The sequence below is a fragment of the Natator depressus genome, chromosome 8 (assembly GCF_965152275.1).
Source record: "Natator depressus isolate rNatDep1 chromosome 8, rNatDep2.hap1, whole genome shotgun sequence".
Taxonomy (NCBI): domain Eukaryota; kingdom Metazoa; phylum Chordata; order Testudines; family Cheloniidae; genus Natator; species Natator depressus.
The window spans coordinates 86,589,411-86,607,287 of NC_134241.1; the positions used below are offsets into that span (position 1 = coordinate 86,589,411).

The 17,877-nt window shown below is 45.7% G+C and overlaps 1 protein-coding gene and 1 long non-coding RNA gene across 2 annotated transcripts in view; one reads left to right on the forward strand and one right to left on the reverse strand.

Moving 5' to 3' along the window:
• The window catches only part of LOC141992923 (uncharacterized), a 132,657-nt gene that overhangs the window by 31,426 nt on the left and 83,354 nt on the right, over window positions 1–17,877 (reverse strand). The window lies entirely within an intron of this gene.
• LOC141992922 (myb/SANT-like DNA-binding domain-containing protein 7) lies at window positions 8,307–9,731 on the forward strand. The gene is made up of 2 exons (XM_074962265.1): window positions 8,307–8,970; window positions 9,550–9,731. The coding sequence occupies exons 1-2, from the start codon at window positions 8,388–8,390 to the stop codon at window positions 9,633–9,635; spliced, it is 669 nt and encodes a 222-aa protein (XP_074818366.1). The 5' UTR covers window positions 8,307–8,387; the 3' UTR covers window positions 9,636–9,731.

Consider the following 17,877-nt stretch of genomic DNA (forward strand, 5'->3'; position numbering starts at 1 on the left):
ACACAGTGACCAAAGAGGCAGCTCAAAGCAATGTCTTAAACAGCCTGATGCTGCTACAAGTTTGCCTGATTCCTGAGTGAATGATAAGACCACATGCTATGCCTGCATTTATCTAGCAGTGAGGGTGCAGGTGAAAGTGAACACTTGATAGAGAAGCTGCATTTTCTCTCTTTTTGGTGTTCTGTTCTTTTCTCTTCCCCCTTGTTTGAGTTTGATTCCATTTCCTAAAAGACAAGCAAGACAATCTTTAACAGTGCCAGCCCATCTCAAATACCCTTTTTTCCATTCCCAAAAAGGACAGTTATTACCATCTTTAATACCATCTAAGAGACTGTCAAGCAAGGTTTTTTCCTTCTAAAGGCTCTCTACAGTTAAAGGAAAAGGCAACAAAAGATGTTGTTGAAATAAAAGCATTACCTAATACTTAACATTTCAAATGCTTTAACTGTGTTTCTTCCCTTTTCTGTATCTTCAATAAATGGTTAAAAAGATTTTTAAAGGTGTTTGCCATGGGACTAAATAGACTGATATCTCTATTTGAAATCCCAAAGCTTGTTGAAATCTGGTAATGTTGTACAGTGACAGGGTCCTGTTAACACCTTTGACTCTCTAGTACCATTTATTCCATCAAAACTAATACAACCCCAGTCTCAGGCTATCCCTATCTTAAATCAATTTTGAATCAAGCTGTAGCCATTGTTAATTTTATTAAAGCAAAGTCACTGAATTCCTGACTTTTCACAAGTCTCTGTGGAGAAACGGGATTGGCACATCAGCACATGTTACTGCACACAGAGGTTTGCTGGCTGTTGTGGGGAAGAGTTCTAACCTGTCTGTTTGAATTGAGAGATGAGATGCGTTTGTTTCTGATCGAAGTGGATTCTACCCTGAAGAAGCATTTAAGTGACATCAAATAGATGGTAGAACTCGCATATCTAGCAGATATTTTTGATTATTTAAATTCACTGAATGAGTTACTACAAGAAAATGAAACAAACATTCTGAAACTCAACAACAAAATGAATGCCTTTACTGAAAAAGTAGATCTTTAGAAGTCCCAAGTCGACGACAAAAAATTTCAGATGTTTTCAATGTTGAATGATCTCCTGGAAACCTCATCCAATGATGTTACCCTGAACATCTCTCTATACTGTGAGCCCAGTTTTTAAAATATTTGTCTGATTGTGACCTAACCTCATTTAACAGGCTATGAAATCCATTTGACTGAACACTGTTGGAGACAGGACACAGGAGTAGAAGGACCACTGGTCCGATCCCATATGGCAATTCCCATGTGCCAAGCACCTCAAGTCCCTGTTGAAGTGTATGGGCGCTGAGGGTGATGAACACCTCTGGAAACCCATTCAGATCCTCACTGTATAGGGCCCAGAGACATCAATCACAGGTCATTATCCTGGAGTCACAATGAAGAGACAAGCAGTGGACGTCTCCTTGTTCATGTGCTAGCAGTGTTCATTATGGAAAGGGCTGCGGATGATAAGCTGTTGACAGAAGTGTAGAATGCACACAGCAATGCAGGGTCAAATTACTAGCATAATAAAGTGGGTTAAAAAGAAGACATGCAGTTCAATTTTACTAGTATATTACTGGTATATTAATCTGAAGAAATCTAAGATGACAGGGGAGTAAAAGTTTATGCTGGTTGCTAATAGCTGTAAAAGTGGAGGCTCCTCAGAGTAGACACATATATACATTACAATATGATCCTTAGACAAAGCTTTTAAATAGCTCTGAGTGCACCTTTTGTTCACCCACTTTCAGATATCACCAGCCCCACTGTCTTCTAGTCATGCGTTGATTTCATAGAGGGAGCAGGGTTTAATACAGCTTTCTGTAAAGGTATAATGTTAAAAATGTTTCAAGTGGGGCCTCCGTAGGGCCTGTCTGTACAGCTTCAGACATCTGCTAGAGCAGATCATCTCATCACATTCATTTACATTGTTTCCTCCTGTCAAGGTTCCTTCCCCACTCTGAACTCTAGGGTACAGATGTGGGGACCTGCATGAAAGACTCCCTAAGCTTATTCTTAACAGTTTAGGTAAAAGCTGCCACCACCAAAGTGTTACACAAAGAACAGGGGAAGTGCCCACTTGGAAACGTCTCCCCCGCAAAACATCCCCCCAAGCACTACACCCCCTTTCCTGGGGAAGGCTTGATAAAAATCCTCACCAATTTCCATAGGTTAACACAGACCCAAACTCTTGGATCTTAAGAACAATGAAAAATCAATCAGGTTCTTAAAAGAATAATTTTAATTAAAGAAAAAGTAAAAGAATCAGCTCTGTAAAATCAGGATGGTAAATAACTTACAGGGTAATCAGATTCAAAACATAGAGAATTCCTCTAGGCGAAACCTTAAGTTACTAAAAGACACGAAAACAGGAATATACATTCTATTCAGCACAACTTATTTACCAGCCATTTAAACAAAACAGAATCTAACGCACATCTAATTAGATTGCTTACTAACTCTTTACAGGAGTTCTGACCTGCATTCCTGCTCTGGTCCCAGAAAAAGCATCACACAGACAGAGAGAACCCTTTGTCCCCCTCTCCCCCCCCCAAACCTTTGAAAGTATCTTGTCTCCTCATTGGTCATTTTGATCAGGTGCAAGCGAGGTTATTTTAGCTTCTTAACCCTTTAAAGGTGAAAGGGTTTTTCCTCTGGCCAGGAGGGATTTAAAGGTGTTTACCCTTCCCTTTATATTTATGACACCTCCTTTGATAGCTTCATTTTTCTTGCTGCTACTATCATCTTAGGACAGAATTAGGACCCAGCCCTAGTAGGTGGTGAATGAGCTTGACTCCCATTGACATTAGTGGGAGTTTAGGGTACTCAGGCACGTCTCAGCACCTTGCAGAAGCACTAATCACAAGTATCAAAATGCTTTCCAGTAATCAGGTGAACAGTAACAAACAAACAGCAAATAATCAACAAATAAAAACTTCAAAGGTCAAGAAAGTGAAAAGTTTGAAAATGACACTTTGGAAAAAAGTTCGATACAGCTGCTTTTACAGCAATCTGAGTCCAAGCAGCCGCATCTTGAGAAACTCATGAAAATGGAAACGTTTACAAACCTGTTCACTGGCTGGACCACTTCAGTCTGCAGGGCTATGAATCTGTGTATCCTTTCATAAAGTGAAATTAGTGTTTAACAGTTAAAAGTCAGACTAAGTTCTCTGGAGCAGGGACTCTCCTTTGACGCTGTCTTTATCAGTGTACAGCACAATGGGCTGATTAGGGTCTCAGCACTACTATAATACAAATTCATAATAATCAATATTAATATTGTCTGATCTCACAGAATAGACCGGGGTGGGCAAACTATGGCCCACATCCAGTCCATCAGAACTTTTAATCCGGCCCTTGAGCTCCTGACTGGGAGTGGGGTCAGGGGCTTGCCCTGCTCCCAAGTGCCATGGCTCTGCGTGGCTCCCGGAAGCAGCAGCATGTCGCCCTTCCAGCTCGGCAGCCAGGCCAATGGGAGCTACAGGGGCAGCACCTGTGGACACGGCAGTGTGGAGAGCCGCCTGGCTGTGCCTCCGTGTAGGAGCTGGACGGGGAACATGCCGCTGCTTCTTGGAGCTGCTTGAGGTAAGCGCTGCCCGGAGCCTACACCCTTTCCTACGCCCTAACCCCCTGCCCCAGCCCTGATCCCCCTCCTTCCCTCCAAACCCCTCAGTCCCAGCCTGGAGCACCTTCCTGCACCCCAAACCCCTCATCCACAACCCCATCCGAGAGCCCACAACCCCAGCCGGATCCCTTACCCACCCCCAGCACCCTTCCCCAGCCCGGAGTCCCCTCCTGCACTCCGAACCCCTCAGCCCCAGCCTGGAAATTCCTCCCCCGGCCCCAGCCTGGAGCTCCCTCCCATACTCTGAACCCCTCGTTTCTGACCCCACCCTGGAATCCACACCCCCAGCCCAGAGCCTTTACCCACTCCTGCACTGCAACGCCCTGCCTCAGGCCGGAGCCCCCTACCATACTCCAAACCCCTCGGCTTCACCCCCCAGCCCGAAGCCCCCTCCTGCCCCCCAAACCCATCATCCCTGGCTCCACCCCAGAGACCGCAACTCCAGCCGGAGCCCTCACCCGCTCCCGCATCCCAACCCCCAGCCCAGAGCCCCTCCCGCACCCTGAACTCCTCATTTCTGGCCCCACTCCAGAGCCTGCACCCCCAGTTGGAGCCCACACCCCATCCCGCTCCTCAACCCCTGATTCTGTGAGCATTCATGGCTTGCCACAATTTCCATACCCAGATGTGGCCCTCAGGCCAAAAAGTTTGCCCACCCCTGGAATAGATGATATATCTGGCAAGGGAATACCACACAGGTAATAAATACTAATTGTCCTCCTTGGGCAATACTGAGGGCAAGATCCTTAGCTACTGTAAACAGTCATTGCTCACTGAAGTTACTGCAGCTGAGGATGTGGCCCTCTGTGCTGGTTTGTGTCTCATCCTGTTTGAGTGTACAAAAAGTAGGGAAAAGGTTTACAATCTAAATCTGACGTTGACAATCCAGGTGGTATATACACTTAGTGAACATGCAGGCTCAAAGAGTAAGTGATGCCATCTGTGAAAGATGTGGAAAAACAGTTGTACAGAGGGGTCTGAAGAAGAACAAGAGCAGTTTGATGTAGTGTCATTTAAAACAGAGATGCTGCATTCAGCCATGCTTGCAGAGAAAAACGTGGTGTCTGAGGTCAACATACTGCTTGCTGCTTCTCCCCAATAACTGCCCAGATGAGCATCTTCAGCTGTCCTTTGGTGTACCACCTGCACCTCAACAGGACAGGCAGCCGGACCAGAAATAACTAATGATTCTCTTTGAAAGCGCTCAAGTCCCTTCTTGCATACATCTCTGGTGGGCAGTGGTTATTACAATACATGCACATCCTTAGGAAGTGGTGTGTTCACTACTCTCTGCTCTCCTGCACTTTACATATAAATACTTCAGAAATATACTGCACTCATCCTCAAACATCCTTCTGCCCTCAGATCAGACAATTGTGCCAACATTGTCCTGTAATATGTCATGAACAGTGGCAGACACCATGCTTTGCATGTTTCCTATACTTGTTCATTACAAGCCACCTGCCTTAGAATGTTAACACTGAAAACATAGTTGAGGTAACATGCCAGAGCTGTAGATTTAACAAATCTTTCACAGGTCAAAACCTGAGGTAAAAACATCAGCAGAACCAGGAGGTTTAAACTTATTTCAACTCTTCTAATTGTACTTCACTTTCGAATGACTCCTGCAATAACAAAAAAGCTCCTAAATTATGGAGGAAGTACAAGATAGGCAAGAAAGGGAGCATGATACTGACTGAGCCTTCCCTTGCAGCAGTGCTAAGGACATTGGCTTTGCCCTTTTGAAAGAGTCTCCTGTCGAGCAGGTATATCCAGGAGGCTTCACAGGAATCCTGTGGCACTGAAAGGACTTGGCTTCTTTCTCCCCAGACAAACAGCAGGTTAAAGAATGGAGGGAACAGCAGTGTACACAACGCTGTGACAGATTAAACCATGCATTCCTAGCATAAAAATGTAGATGGGGGTATGTCTACACTGCAGCTGGGAGTGTGCCTCCCAGCCTGGGTAGACAGACTTGCACTAGTGCCACTCGAGCTAGTGCACTAAAAATAGCAGTGTGGACACTGTGGCACTGGCCACAGCTCAAGCTAACCACCCAAGTTTGGACCCAGGGGATTGGGCAGGCTTGAAACTGGGTGGCTAGCAAGAGTCACCGCCCATAACACAACATCCACACTGCTATTTTTAGCACACTAGCTCTAGCAGAGGTGGCCCAAGTCTGTCTATCCAGATTGGGAGACACTTCCAGCCACAGTGTAGACATAGCCTTAGAAGCAAGATGCTCCAATAAGCGCAAAAACCCAGCCTGAACCAATAAATATGAAGAAATTTCAGCTGCAGCTCAAGTGTGGTTTCTTCCAGGAAACTAGATGCTCTCTCTCCAAGACACATCTCTTTTCACTTAATTCTAGAAGCAGATCCCTCAAGGCTTACCCTAATCCTTCTTCTCTGTGCAGTGCAACATGCTGCAGCTGCACTGCAGGCTGAATCAGCACCCGCATGGGCTATTGGTACAGCCCCAATAATATTGCTGAAGGCATGTGCAAGAAGCGTAGAGCAACCTTGTTCCTTAAAAGTGACCCTCAACTATGCTCTGCCTCAGTGGGTCCCAAACGTTATTGGATCACGTACCAGCTTCTTTAAAAAAATTGATGTTTGAAGTGCCATGTGCAAACTTCACCTCTTTGGGCTCATTTATTTTAGGCCTTAGTGTGTTTAACTTAAGTATTTCCAGGCTGCATAGTAAAATAAATGCCTAAGAAAGCCTAAAATGTTTGATGATAGGTGATAGCACCTCTTTTAAATAGCTCAAGATTTTAGAAAATGCATCAAAAAGGAACACAATGAAGTAGCCAGTATTATTTATGCCTTTCACATTACTCAAATTACAAGAAACAAATATGTCATAAGTGACATCTTGATATATTTCAGTGTGTGCTGCTGAACTAACTTTAATGGACTAATGTCAATTAGATGTTCCTGATAATTCCTATCTGGAGTATGGGTGAACACAAGCCTAAGTCTTGGCTGAAAGTGGGAGTCTTTACTGGGGCATCAAGCAACTTCAGCTCCAGCAGACCTCTTGCTCCTTGGCAGCTCTGGCCTCCTCCCAAGCAGGGCCCCTGATATCCTGCAGTGCTGGGAAAATTGCCAAGTGACTCCTCACGCTGTGGGAAGGCTCAAATTGCAGCCAGCTGGCTGTTCTGTTGTTGAGGAGCCAGGCAACTCTTCTTAGTCTGCAGCCAGGCTTTTATCCAACTGGACCTGACTGATCCCAGTGTTGCTAATTCTCATGATTTTATCCCATGTCTCAGAATTTCTGGCGAGCTACTTAAAGGCCCAGCTCCTGAAATCAAGATACTGCATGAGAATCTCAGCTTTTGGGTTTTTTAATAAATATGTTTCTAGATCTCATGACTGCAGAGAGAGGCTTGAAAATGTGAAGTAAGTGCACCCAAAAGGCTCAGAAACCAGAAGGTAAATAAAAAGAATCCAAGATTGTGTGGTTTGGGGTTTTTTTAATTTCACAATTTTTAACCCATCTCTTGACTTCTGGAACCTGATTAATAATTTTTAAATACTGCCACCCCACTCCTACAACTTCCTTGCAGAGACAGGAGGGAACTCCCAGTACATCCCTGACCCAAAGACCTGCAGGGGCTTGGCCGCAGCCCCAGCAGAGCAGGAAGTGTAGAGGGACCTCCTGCTTTGGGTGGCTTTCTGTTTAGGGTCCCTTTGGTCTCAGGGTTCCGTACAGCTGCAGGTTTTGCAGTCCTTTTGGACCATCCCTGTACGTACGTATCTTTTCAGATGAGAAGAGACCTGTGTGGCTCAGCACAAACTGAAGGCTAGGGCTAGCAGAAAGCCACCCAGGTGAGAGTATAGCACACATCTGCACAGCCACAGTGCACAATACACCACTAAATAAAACTACTATGCTGGCATGGTTAGTGAATGTTGTTCATCATTATGGCTAAAAGCAGCCAGGAGAGTGCATTTGCTTCTCCGGCATGCTACAGTGCATGTTATGACTGAAACTGAAAAATGATTTCTTTTTTAAAGCACTTGTGGCATACTACTTCCCACGAGCATCCATACCACCAGTGGTACATGTACCACACTTTGGAAATCCTGGAGCTACCTTAAACGTGTATTTTCACTATAACAATTTGTCTGAGGTATAGACACAGCATCAAAGGCTACCCTCAGGTATACCTGCTACCCATGTCAATGAGCTTGATCAGGGTAACTAAAAGCAGAATTTGGCCCACAGTGAAAGCTAGAGACTATGCTACAGGAGGGGTGCTATTGCAACCTCTCTTTGGGTTGAGGAAACTACAAAAGAAAAACCCTCAAACTGCTTCCAATTGTGTTGGCTCGAGAGATTCTCTCAAAATCACTTCCACCTCACTAAGCCCTGGTCTACACTAGGACTTTAGGTCGAATTTAGCAGCATTAAATCGATGTAAACCTGCACCCGTCCACACGATGAAGCCCTTTATTTCGACTTAAAGGGCTCTTAAAATCGATTTCCTTACTCCACCCCTGACAAGTGGATTAGCGCTTAAATCGGCCTTGCCAGGTCGAATTTGGGGTACTGTGGACACAATTCGACGGTATTGGCCTCCGGGAGCTATCCCAGAGTGCTCCATTTTGACCGCTCTGGACAGCACTCTCAACTCAGATGCACTGGCCAGGTAGACAGGAAAAGAACCGCGAACTTTTGAATCTCATTTCCTGTTTGGCCAGCGTGGCAAGCTGCAGGTGACCATGCAGAGCTCATCAGCAGAGGTGACCATGATGGAGTCTCAGAATCGCAAAAGAGCTCCAGCATGGACCGAACGGGAGGTACGGGATCTGATCGCTGTATGGGGAGAGGAATCCGTGCTATCAGAACTCCGTTCCAGTTTTCGAAATGCCAAAACCTTTGTCAAGATCTCCCAGGGCATGAAGGACAGAGGCCATAACAGGGACCCGAAGCAGTGCCGCGTGAAACTGAAGGAGCTGAGGCAAGCCTACCAGAAAACCAGAGAGGCGAACGGCCGCTCCGGGTCAGAGCCCCAAACATGCCGCTTCTATGATGAGCTGCATGCCATTTTAGGGGGTTCAGCCACCACTACCCCAGCCGTGTTGTTTGACTCCTTCAATGGAGATGGAGGCAATACGGAAGCAGGTTTTGGGGACGAAGAAGATGATGATGAGGAGGAGGTTGTAGATAGCTCACAGCAAGCAAGCGGAGAAACCGGTTTTCCCGACAGCCAGGAACTGTTTCTCACCCTGGACCTGGAGCCAGTACCCCCTGAACCCACCCAAGGCTGCCTCCTGGACCCAGCAGGCGGAGAAGGGACCTCCGGTGAGTGTACCTTTTAAAATACTATACATGGTTTAAAAGCAAGCATGTGAAAGGATTACTCTGCCCTGGCATTCGCGGCTCTCCTGGATATACTCCCAAAGCCTTTGCAAAAGGTTTCTGGGGAGGGCAGACTTATTGCGTCCTTCATGGTAGGACACTATACCACTCCAGGCCAGTAACACGTACTCGGGAATCATTGTACAACAAAGCATTGCAGTGTATGTTTGCTGGCGTTCAAGCAACATCCGTTCATGTGTTATCCTCAGGAGAGTGAGATATAATCCATGGTCACCTGGTTGAAATAGGGTGCTTTTCTTCAGGGGACACTCAGAGGAGCCCATTCCTGCTGGGCTGTTTGCCTGCGGCTGAACAGAAATGTTCCCCGCTGTTAGCCACAGGGAGGGGGGAGGGTTGAGGGGGTAGCCACGCGGTGGGGGGAGGCAAAATGCGACCTTGTAACGAAAGCACATGTGCTATGTATGTAATGTTAACAGCAAGGTTTACCCTGAAAGAGTGTAGCCAGTGTTTTATGAAATGTGTCTTTTTAAATACCGCTGTCCCTTTTCTTTTCTCCACCAGCTGCATGTGTTTCAATGATCACAGGATCTTCTCCTTCCCAGAGGCTAGTGAAGATTAGAAAGGAAAAAAAAACGCACTCGAGATGAAATGTTCTCCAAGCTCATGCTGTCCTCCCACACTGACAGAGCACAGACGAATGCGTGGAGGCAAATAATGTCAGACTGCAGGAAAGCACAAAATGACCAGGAGCAGAGGTGGCGGGCTGAAGAGAGTAAGTGGCGGGCTGAAGACAGTAAGTGGCGGGCTGAAGAGAGGGCTGAAGCTCGAATGTGGCGACAGCGTGATGAGAGGAGGCAGGATTCAATGCTGAGGCTGCTGGAGGACCAAACCAGTATGCTCCAGTGTATGGTTGAGCTGCAGCAAAGGCAGCTGGAGCACAGACTGCCACTACAGCCCCTGTGTAACCAACCGCCCTCCTCCCCAAGTTCCATAGCCTCCACACCCAGACGCCCAAGAACGCGGTGAGGGGGCCACCGGCCAACCAGCCACTCCACCACAGAGGATTGCCCCAAAAAAAGAAGGCTGTCATTCAATAAATTTTAAAGTTGTAAACTTTTAAAGTGCTGTGTGGCATTTTCCTTCCCTCCTCCACCACCCCTCCTGGGCTACCTTGGTAGTCATCCCCCTATTTGTGTGATGAATGAATAAAGAATGCATGAATGTGAAGCAACAATGACTTTATTGCCTCTGCAAGAGGTGATCAAAGGGAGGAGGGGAGGGTGGCTAGCTTACAAGGAAGTAGAGTGAACCAAGGGGCAGGGGGTTTCATCAAGGAGAAACAAACAGAACTTTCACACCGTAGCCTGGCCAGTCATGAAACTGGTTTTCAAAGCCTCTCTGATGCGTACCGCACCCTCCTGTGCTCTTCTAACCGCCCTGGTGTCTGGCTGCGCATAACCAGCAGCCAGGCGATTTGCCTCAACCTCCCACCCCGCCATAAACGTCTCCCCCTTACTCTCACAGATATTGTGGAGCACACAGCAAGCAGTAATAACAGTGGGAATATTGGTTTCGCTGAGGTCTAACCGAGTCAGTAAACTGCGCCAGCGCGCCTTTAAACGTCCAAATGCACATTCTACCACCATTCTGCACTTGCTCAGCCTGTAGTTGAACAGCTCCTGACTGCTGTCCAGGCTGCCTGTGTACGGTTTCATGAGCCATGGCATTAAGGGGTAGGCTGGGTCCCCAAGGATACATATAGGCATTTCAACATCACCAACAGTTATTTTCTGGTCTGGGAATAAAGTCCCTTCTTGAAGCTTTTGAAACAGACCAGAGTTCCTGAAGATGCGAGCGTCATGTACCTTTCCCGGCCATCCCACGTTGATGTTGGTGAAACGTCCCTTGTGATCCACCAGAGCTTGCAGCACTATTGAAAAGTACCCCTTGCGGTTTATGTACTCGCCGGCTTGGTGCTCCGGTGCCAAGATAGGGATATGGGTTCCGTCTATGGCCCCACCACAGTTAGGGAATCCCATTGCAGGAAAGCCATCCACTATGACCTGCACATTTCCCAAGGTCACTACCCTTGATATCAGCAGATCTTTGATTGCGTGGGCTACTTGCATCACAGCAGCCCCCACAGTAGATTTGCCCACTCCAAATTGATTCCCAACTGACCGGTAGCTGTCTGGCGTTGCAAGCTTCCACAGGGCTATCGCCACTCGTTTCTCAACTGTGAGGGCTGCTCTCATCTTGGTATTCATGCGCTTCAGGGCAGGGGAAAGCAAGTCACAAAGTTCCATGAAAGTGCCCTTACGCATGCGAAAGTTTCGCAGCCACTGGGAATCGTCCCAGACCTGCAACACTATGCGGTCCCACCAGTCTGTGCTTGTTTCCCGAGCCCAGAATCGGCGTTCCACAGCATGAACCTGCCCCATTAGCACCATTATGCATGCATTGGCAGGGCCCATGCTTTCAGAGAAATCTGTGTCCATGTCCTGATCACTCACGTGACCGCGCTGACGTCGCCTCCTCGCCCGGTAGCGCTTTGCCAGGTTCTGGTGCTGCATATACTGCTGGATAATGCGTGTGGTGTTTAATGTGCTCCTAATTGCCAAAGTGAGCTGAGCGGACTCCATGCTTGCCTTGGTATGGCGTCCGCACAGAAAAAAGGCGCGGAATGATTGTCTGCCGTTGCTCTGACGGAGGGAGGGGCGACTGACGACACAGCTTACAGGGTTGGCTTCAGGAGGCTAAAATCCACAAAGGGGGTGGCTTTACATCAAGGAGTAGTTCAGGCAGGACTTCACGGAGGGTTCCAATAAGAAATGGTGCACCTAAGTTATTGTTCTTATTGGAACAAGGTGGTTAGCTTGGCCTCTGATTGATACATGGCTAGATCTACCTCGCTGCACCTTCTCTGTGAGTGACTGCAGTGTGACCTAGAGGAATGAGTCCCCTAGACAGGGCAGGAGGCAAATGAGTACAAAACAAATCTGGTCTATTTCTTGTTTTGATCCACTCCATCTATCTTTTACATCTTTGGCTGGCAGCAGACGGTGCAGAAGGACTGCAAGCCATCCACATCTCATGGCTGCTCGGCAGAAGATGGCACAGTACGACTGCTAGCCATCCTCATCTCTTGCCTGCCTGGCAGAAGATGGCACAGTACGATTGCTAGCCATCGTCATCTCTTGCCTGCCCGGCAGAAGATGGTACAATACGATTGCTAGCCATCGTCATCTCTTGCCTGCCCGGCAGAAGATGGTACAATACGACTGCTAGCAATCCGTATTGCCTGCCTGCTCACCATTAGACGGTTCAATACGACTGACTGCAGGACTAAAGAGAATGACCTGGTCAAGTCACCAAAAATTTAGTCCCTGCGCCCATGTCTGCCCAGGCGCTCCCAGCCGACGTGGCCAGGAGCACCTCGGACATGACGAGGACGGGTACCAGTCATACTGCACCGTCTGCTGCCAGAAGGCAATGGGTTGCTGCTACTGTGTAGCAATGCCGTACCGCGTCTGCCAGCACCCAGGAGACATACGGTGACGGTTACCTGAGCGGGCTCCATGCTTGCGGTGGTATGGCGTCCGCACAGGTAACTCAGGAAAAAAGGCGCGAAACAATTGTCTGCCCTTGCCTTCACGGAGGGAGGGAGGGAACGGGGGCCGGACAATATGTACCCAGAACCACCCGCGACAATGTTTTAGCCCAATCAGAGTGCTCCATTGGGCTGCTCTGGACAGCACTCTCAACTCAGATGCACGATTGTTTGCCGTTGCTCTGACGCAGGGAGGGGCGACTGAGGACACGGCTTACAAGGGTAGAGTTCACGGAGGGTTCCAATAAGAAATGGTGCACCTAAGTTATTGTTCTTATTGGAACAAGGAGGTTAGCCTGGCCTCTGATTGATACATGGCTAGATCTACCTCGCTGCACCTTCTCTGTGCGTGACTGCAGTGTGACCTAGAGGAATGAGTCCCCTAGACAGGGGAGAAGGCAAATGAGTACAAAACAAATCTGGTCTATTTCTTGTTTTGATCCACTCCATCTATCTTTTACATCTTTGGCTAGCAGCAGACGGTGCAGAAGGACTGCATGCCATCCACATCTCATGGCTGCTCGGCAGAAGACGGTGCAATAGGACTGCTAGCAATCCATATTGCCTGCCTGCTCACCATAAGACGGTTCAATAGGACTGACTGCCGGACTAAAAAAAATGACCTGGTCAAGTCACTAAAAATTTAGTCCCTGCGCCCATGTCTGCCCAGGCGCTCCTGATCGACCTCACACAGGCGACCAGGAACACCTCGGACATGACGAGGACGGCTACCAGTCGTACTGTACCGTCTGCTGCCAGAAGGCAATGGGTTGCTGCTACTGTGTAGCAGTGCCGTACCGCGTCTGCCAGCACCCAGGAGACATATGGTGACGGTTACCTGAGCGGGCTCCATGCTTGCGGTGGTATGGCGTCCGCACAGGTAACTCAGGAAAAAAGGCGCGAAACAATTGTCTGCCCTTGCCTTCACGGAGGGAGGGAGGGAACGGGGGCCGGACAATATGTACCCAGAACCACCCGCGACAATGTTTTAGCCCAATCAGAGTGCTCCATTGTGACTGCTCTGGACAGCACTCTCAACTCAGATGCACGATTGTTTGCCGTTGCTCTGACGCAGGGAGGGGCGACTGAGGACACGGCTTACAGGGTTGACTTCACGGAGGGTTCCAATAAGAAATGGTGCACCTAAGTTATTGTTCTTATTGGAACAAGGAGGTTAGCCTGGCCTCTGATTGATACATGGCTAGATCTACCTCGCTGCACCTTCTCTGTGAGTGACTACAGTGTGACCTAGAGGAATGATTCCCCTAGACAGGGGAGGAGGCAAATGAGTACAAACAAATCTGGTCTATTTCTTGTTTTGATCCACTCCATCTATCTTTTACATCTTTGGCTGGCAGCAGACGGTGCAGAAGGACATATTGCCTGCCTGCTCACCATAAGACGGTTCAATAGGACTGACTGCCGGACTAAAAAAAATGACCTGGTCAAGTCACTAAAAATTTAGTCCCTGCGCCCATGTCTGCCCAGGCGCTCCTGATCACACAGGCGACCAGGAGTACCTCGGACATGACGAGGACGGCTACCAGTCGTATTGTACCGTCTGCTGCCACAAGGCAATGGGTTGCTGCTACTGTGTAGCAATGCCGTGCCACGTCTGCCAGCACCCAGGAGACATACGGTGACGGTTACCTGAGCGGGCTCCATGCTTGCGGTGGTATGGCGTCCGCACAGGTAACTCAGGAAAAAAGGCGCGAAACAATTGTCTGCCCTTGCTTTCACGGAGGGAGGGAGGGAAGGGGGGGACTGACGATATGTACCCAGAACCACCCGCGACAATGTTTCAGCCCCATCAGGCATTGGGATCTCAACCCAGAATTCCAATGGGCAGCGGAGACTGCGGGAACTGTGGGATAGCTACCCACAGTGCAACGCTCCAGAAGTCGACTCTAGCCTCAGTACTGTGGAAGCACTCCGCCGAGTTAATGCACTTAATGCACTTCTGTGGGGACACACACACTCGAATATATAAAACCGATTTCTAAAAAAACGACTTCTATAAATTCGACCTTATTCCATAGTGTAGACATACCCTAAAAGAGGGCAGGGCACCATAAAGCTTAGTTGAGACTCATACACTTATATCGCAGAGATATAAAACATAGGATTTGTGTTTTCGTGAACGTTTGTTTATCTTTCTCCTAATAGCCTCCAAAATGACAACCTAGGATCCCAAAACTCTGCTGGTAATTGCATATCACATGAGCAAAAGAAAATTCTAAGTGACAGTACCATAATGGACACATACTAGGGGACCAAATTAAGGTTACACAGATAGCCTTAATTCTAGCATTTCTAACGTCTGAATGCTTGACTTTTCAACCTTACTGTTCTTTTAAGAGATTTTTTAAAATGTAATTTCTACAGCTGTCGATTAATCGCAGTTAACTCACACGATTAACTCAAAAAAATTAATCGCGATTTAAAAAATTGTGATTAATTGTAGTTTTCATTGCACTGTTAAACATAGAATACCAATTGAAATTTATTAAATATTTTGGATGTTTTACTACATTTTCATATATATTGTATTTTGTGTTGTAATTGAAATCTGAGCTGTAGCTCACGAAAGCTTATGCTCAAATAAATTTGTTAGTCTCTAAGGTGCCACAAGTACTCCTTTTCTTTTTGAAATCTAAGTGTATATTTTTTATTACAAATATTTGCACTGTAAGAAAAAGAAATAGTATTTTTCAATTCACCTCATACAAGTACTGTAGTGCAATCTCTTTATCGTGACAGTGCAACTTACAAATGTAGATTTTTTTTCTGTTACATAACTGCACTCAAAAACAAAACAATGTAAAACTTCAGAGCCACAAGTCCACTCAGTCCTACTTCTTATTCAGCCAATCGCTAAGACTCACAAGTTTTCTTATTTACAATATCACCAGAAAATGAGAACAGGCATTTGCCTGGCACTTTTGTAGCCAGCACTGCAAGGTATTTACGTGCCAGATATGCTAAATATTTGTATGCCCCTTCGTGCTTTGGCCATCATTCCAGAGGACATATTTCCATGCTGATGATGATCATTAAAAAAAATAACTTGTTAATTAAATTTGTGACTGAACTCCTTGGAGAAGATTCGTATGTCCCCTGCTCTGTTTTACCCTCATTCTGCCATATATTTCATGTTATAACGGTCTCGGATGATGACCCAGCACATGTTGTTCATTTTAAGAACACTTTCACTGCAGATTTCACAAAACATAAAGAAGGTACCAATGTGAGATTTCTAAAAATAGCTACAGCGCTCGACCCAACATTTAAGATTCTGAAGTGCCTTCCAAAATCTGAGAGGGACAAGGTGTAGAGCATGCTTTTAGAATCTTAAAAGAGCAACACTCCAGTGCGGAAACTACAGAACCCGAACCACCAAAAAAGAAAATAAACCTTGTGCTGGTGGCATCTAACTCAGATAATGAAAATGAACATGTGTCGGTCCCCACTGCTTTGGATTCTTATAGAGCAGAACCCATCATCAGCAATGGACGCATGTCCCCTGGAATGCTGGATGAAGCATGAAGGGACATATGAACCTTTAGTGCATCTGGCACGTAAATATCTTGAGATTCTGGCTACAACAGTGCCATGAGAATGCCTGTTCTCACTGTCAGGTGACATTGTAAACAAGAACCAGACAGTATTATCTCCTGCAAATGTAAACAAACTTGTTTGGCTGAGCAATTGGCTGAAGTAGGACTGAGTGGACTTGTACGCTGTAAAGTTTTACATTGTTTTATTTTTGAATGCCGTTATTTTTTGTACATAATTCTACATTTGTAAGTTCAACTTTCATGCTAAAGAGATTGCACTACAGTACTTGTGTGAGGTGAATTGTAAAATACTATTTCTGATTTTTTACAGTGCAAATACTTGTAATCAAAAAATAAATATAAAGTGAGCACTGTACACTTTGTATTCTGTGTTGTAATTGAAATCAATATATTTGAAAATGTAGAAAACATCCAAAAATATTTAAATAAATGGTATTCTATTATTGTTTAACAATGCAATTAATCACGATTAATTTTTTGAACGGCTTGACAGCCATAGTACTTTCCTATTTTTTTCCAAAAAGCAAACTGAAAAAATAAAGAGTTTCATCATGTAGAACCATAATGACCCCAATCTCGGGTTGTCAGCAGGGTTCAGATCTTCAATTCCATCTGAAAACAGGTTCTTATAATGGGAAGTATAAGGCAACCTTAAATTATAGGCAGTACTGCCATCTCTCCCTATACTCTAGATTATACTATAGCGAGAATGATAGGCAATGAGTTTACAGGTCATGATTTAGGAGCTGAGGAAACCACACTGAAAATTATATTAAGATGTTAAGTCATTTTGCTTCATGCATAAACAACCAGTTTCTCATTTAGCTATAAACACAGTATTTTTTAAAATCAAGGGGAAGTATTAAGTACTTTATGTGCATAAATTCTAGTCTGACCTTTATTGAAAGAAACATTAAATCTGGCAAAAAAAATTGAATATATACATAAATCATATTCAGTTACTCCTGTTTATTTTTTTATTTTATTTTGACCTTTAAGTTTCTACTTAACCTTGTTGGTTTTCTATGTGGGCAAAAAAACTACAAGACAGAGCTAAGCGTCCTTTGTCTTGTCAATCTGTCAGTATGAAACTGATTCTTTTAGAACTTCTCCTTGCCAGCTGAAAAATAAATACTTTTTTTCTTAGTACCCCACAGATTTAAGACAAAATTGACAACACTCAAAACTGTTTCAAAGTGGGTGATAAACAATTAAAACAGTTTGCAATTTTCTTTAAAAGGTTCAAAAAATAGAACACAAAATTCTGACTTTTAAAAATAAAATTTTTCTTTTTCCCCAAAAAGAAAAGGAGTACTTGTGGCACCTTAGAGACTAACCAATTTATTTGAGCATAAGCTTTCGTGAGCTACAGCTCACTTCATCGGATGCATACGATGGAGTGAGCTGTAGCTCACAAAAGCTTATGCTCAAATAAATTGGTTAGTCTCTAAGGTGCCACAAGTACTCCTTTTCTTTTTGCGAATACAGACTAACACAGCTGTTACTCTGAAACCGTTCTTTTTCCCCCTAGCTCCCATGTTAGTCTCCATAGTAACCAAGGTACTTACTGGGCAGCTTCTGTAACCTAATTGATTTCAGAAAGAACTGATTAACAAAGAAAAATAGAGCTGTTTTCTTTTGTAGCCCAGTGGCATACTGTAACCTTTTCCTTTCTTCCTCAAAGTGCATTGTTCTTTACTG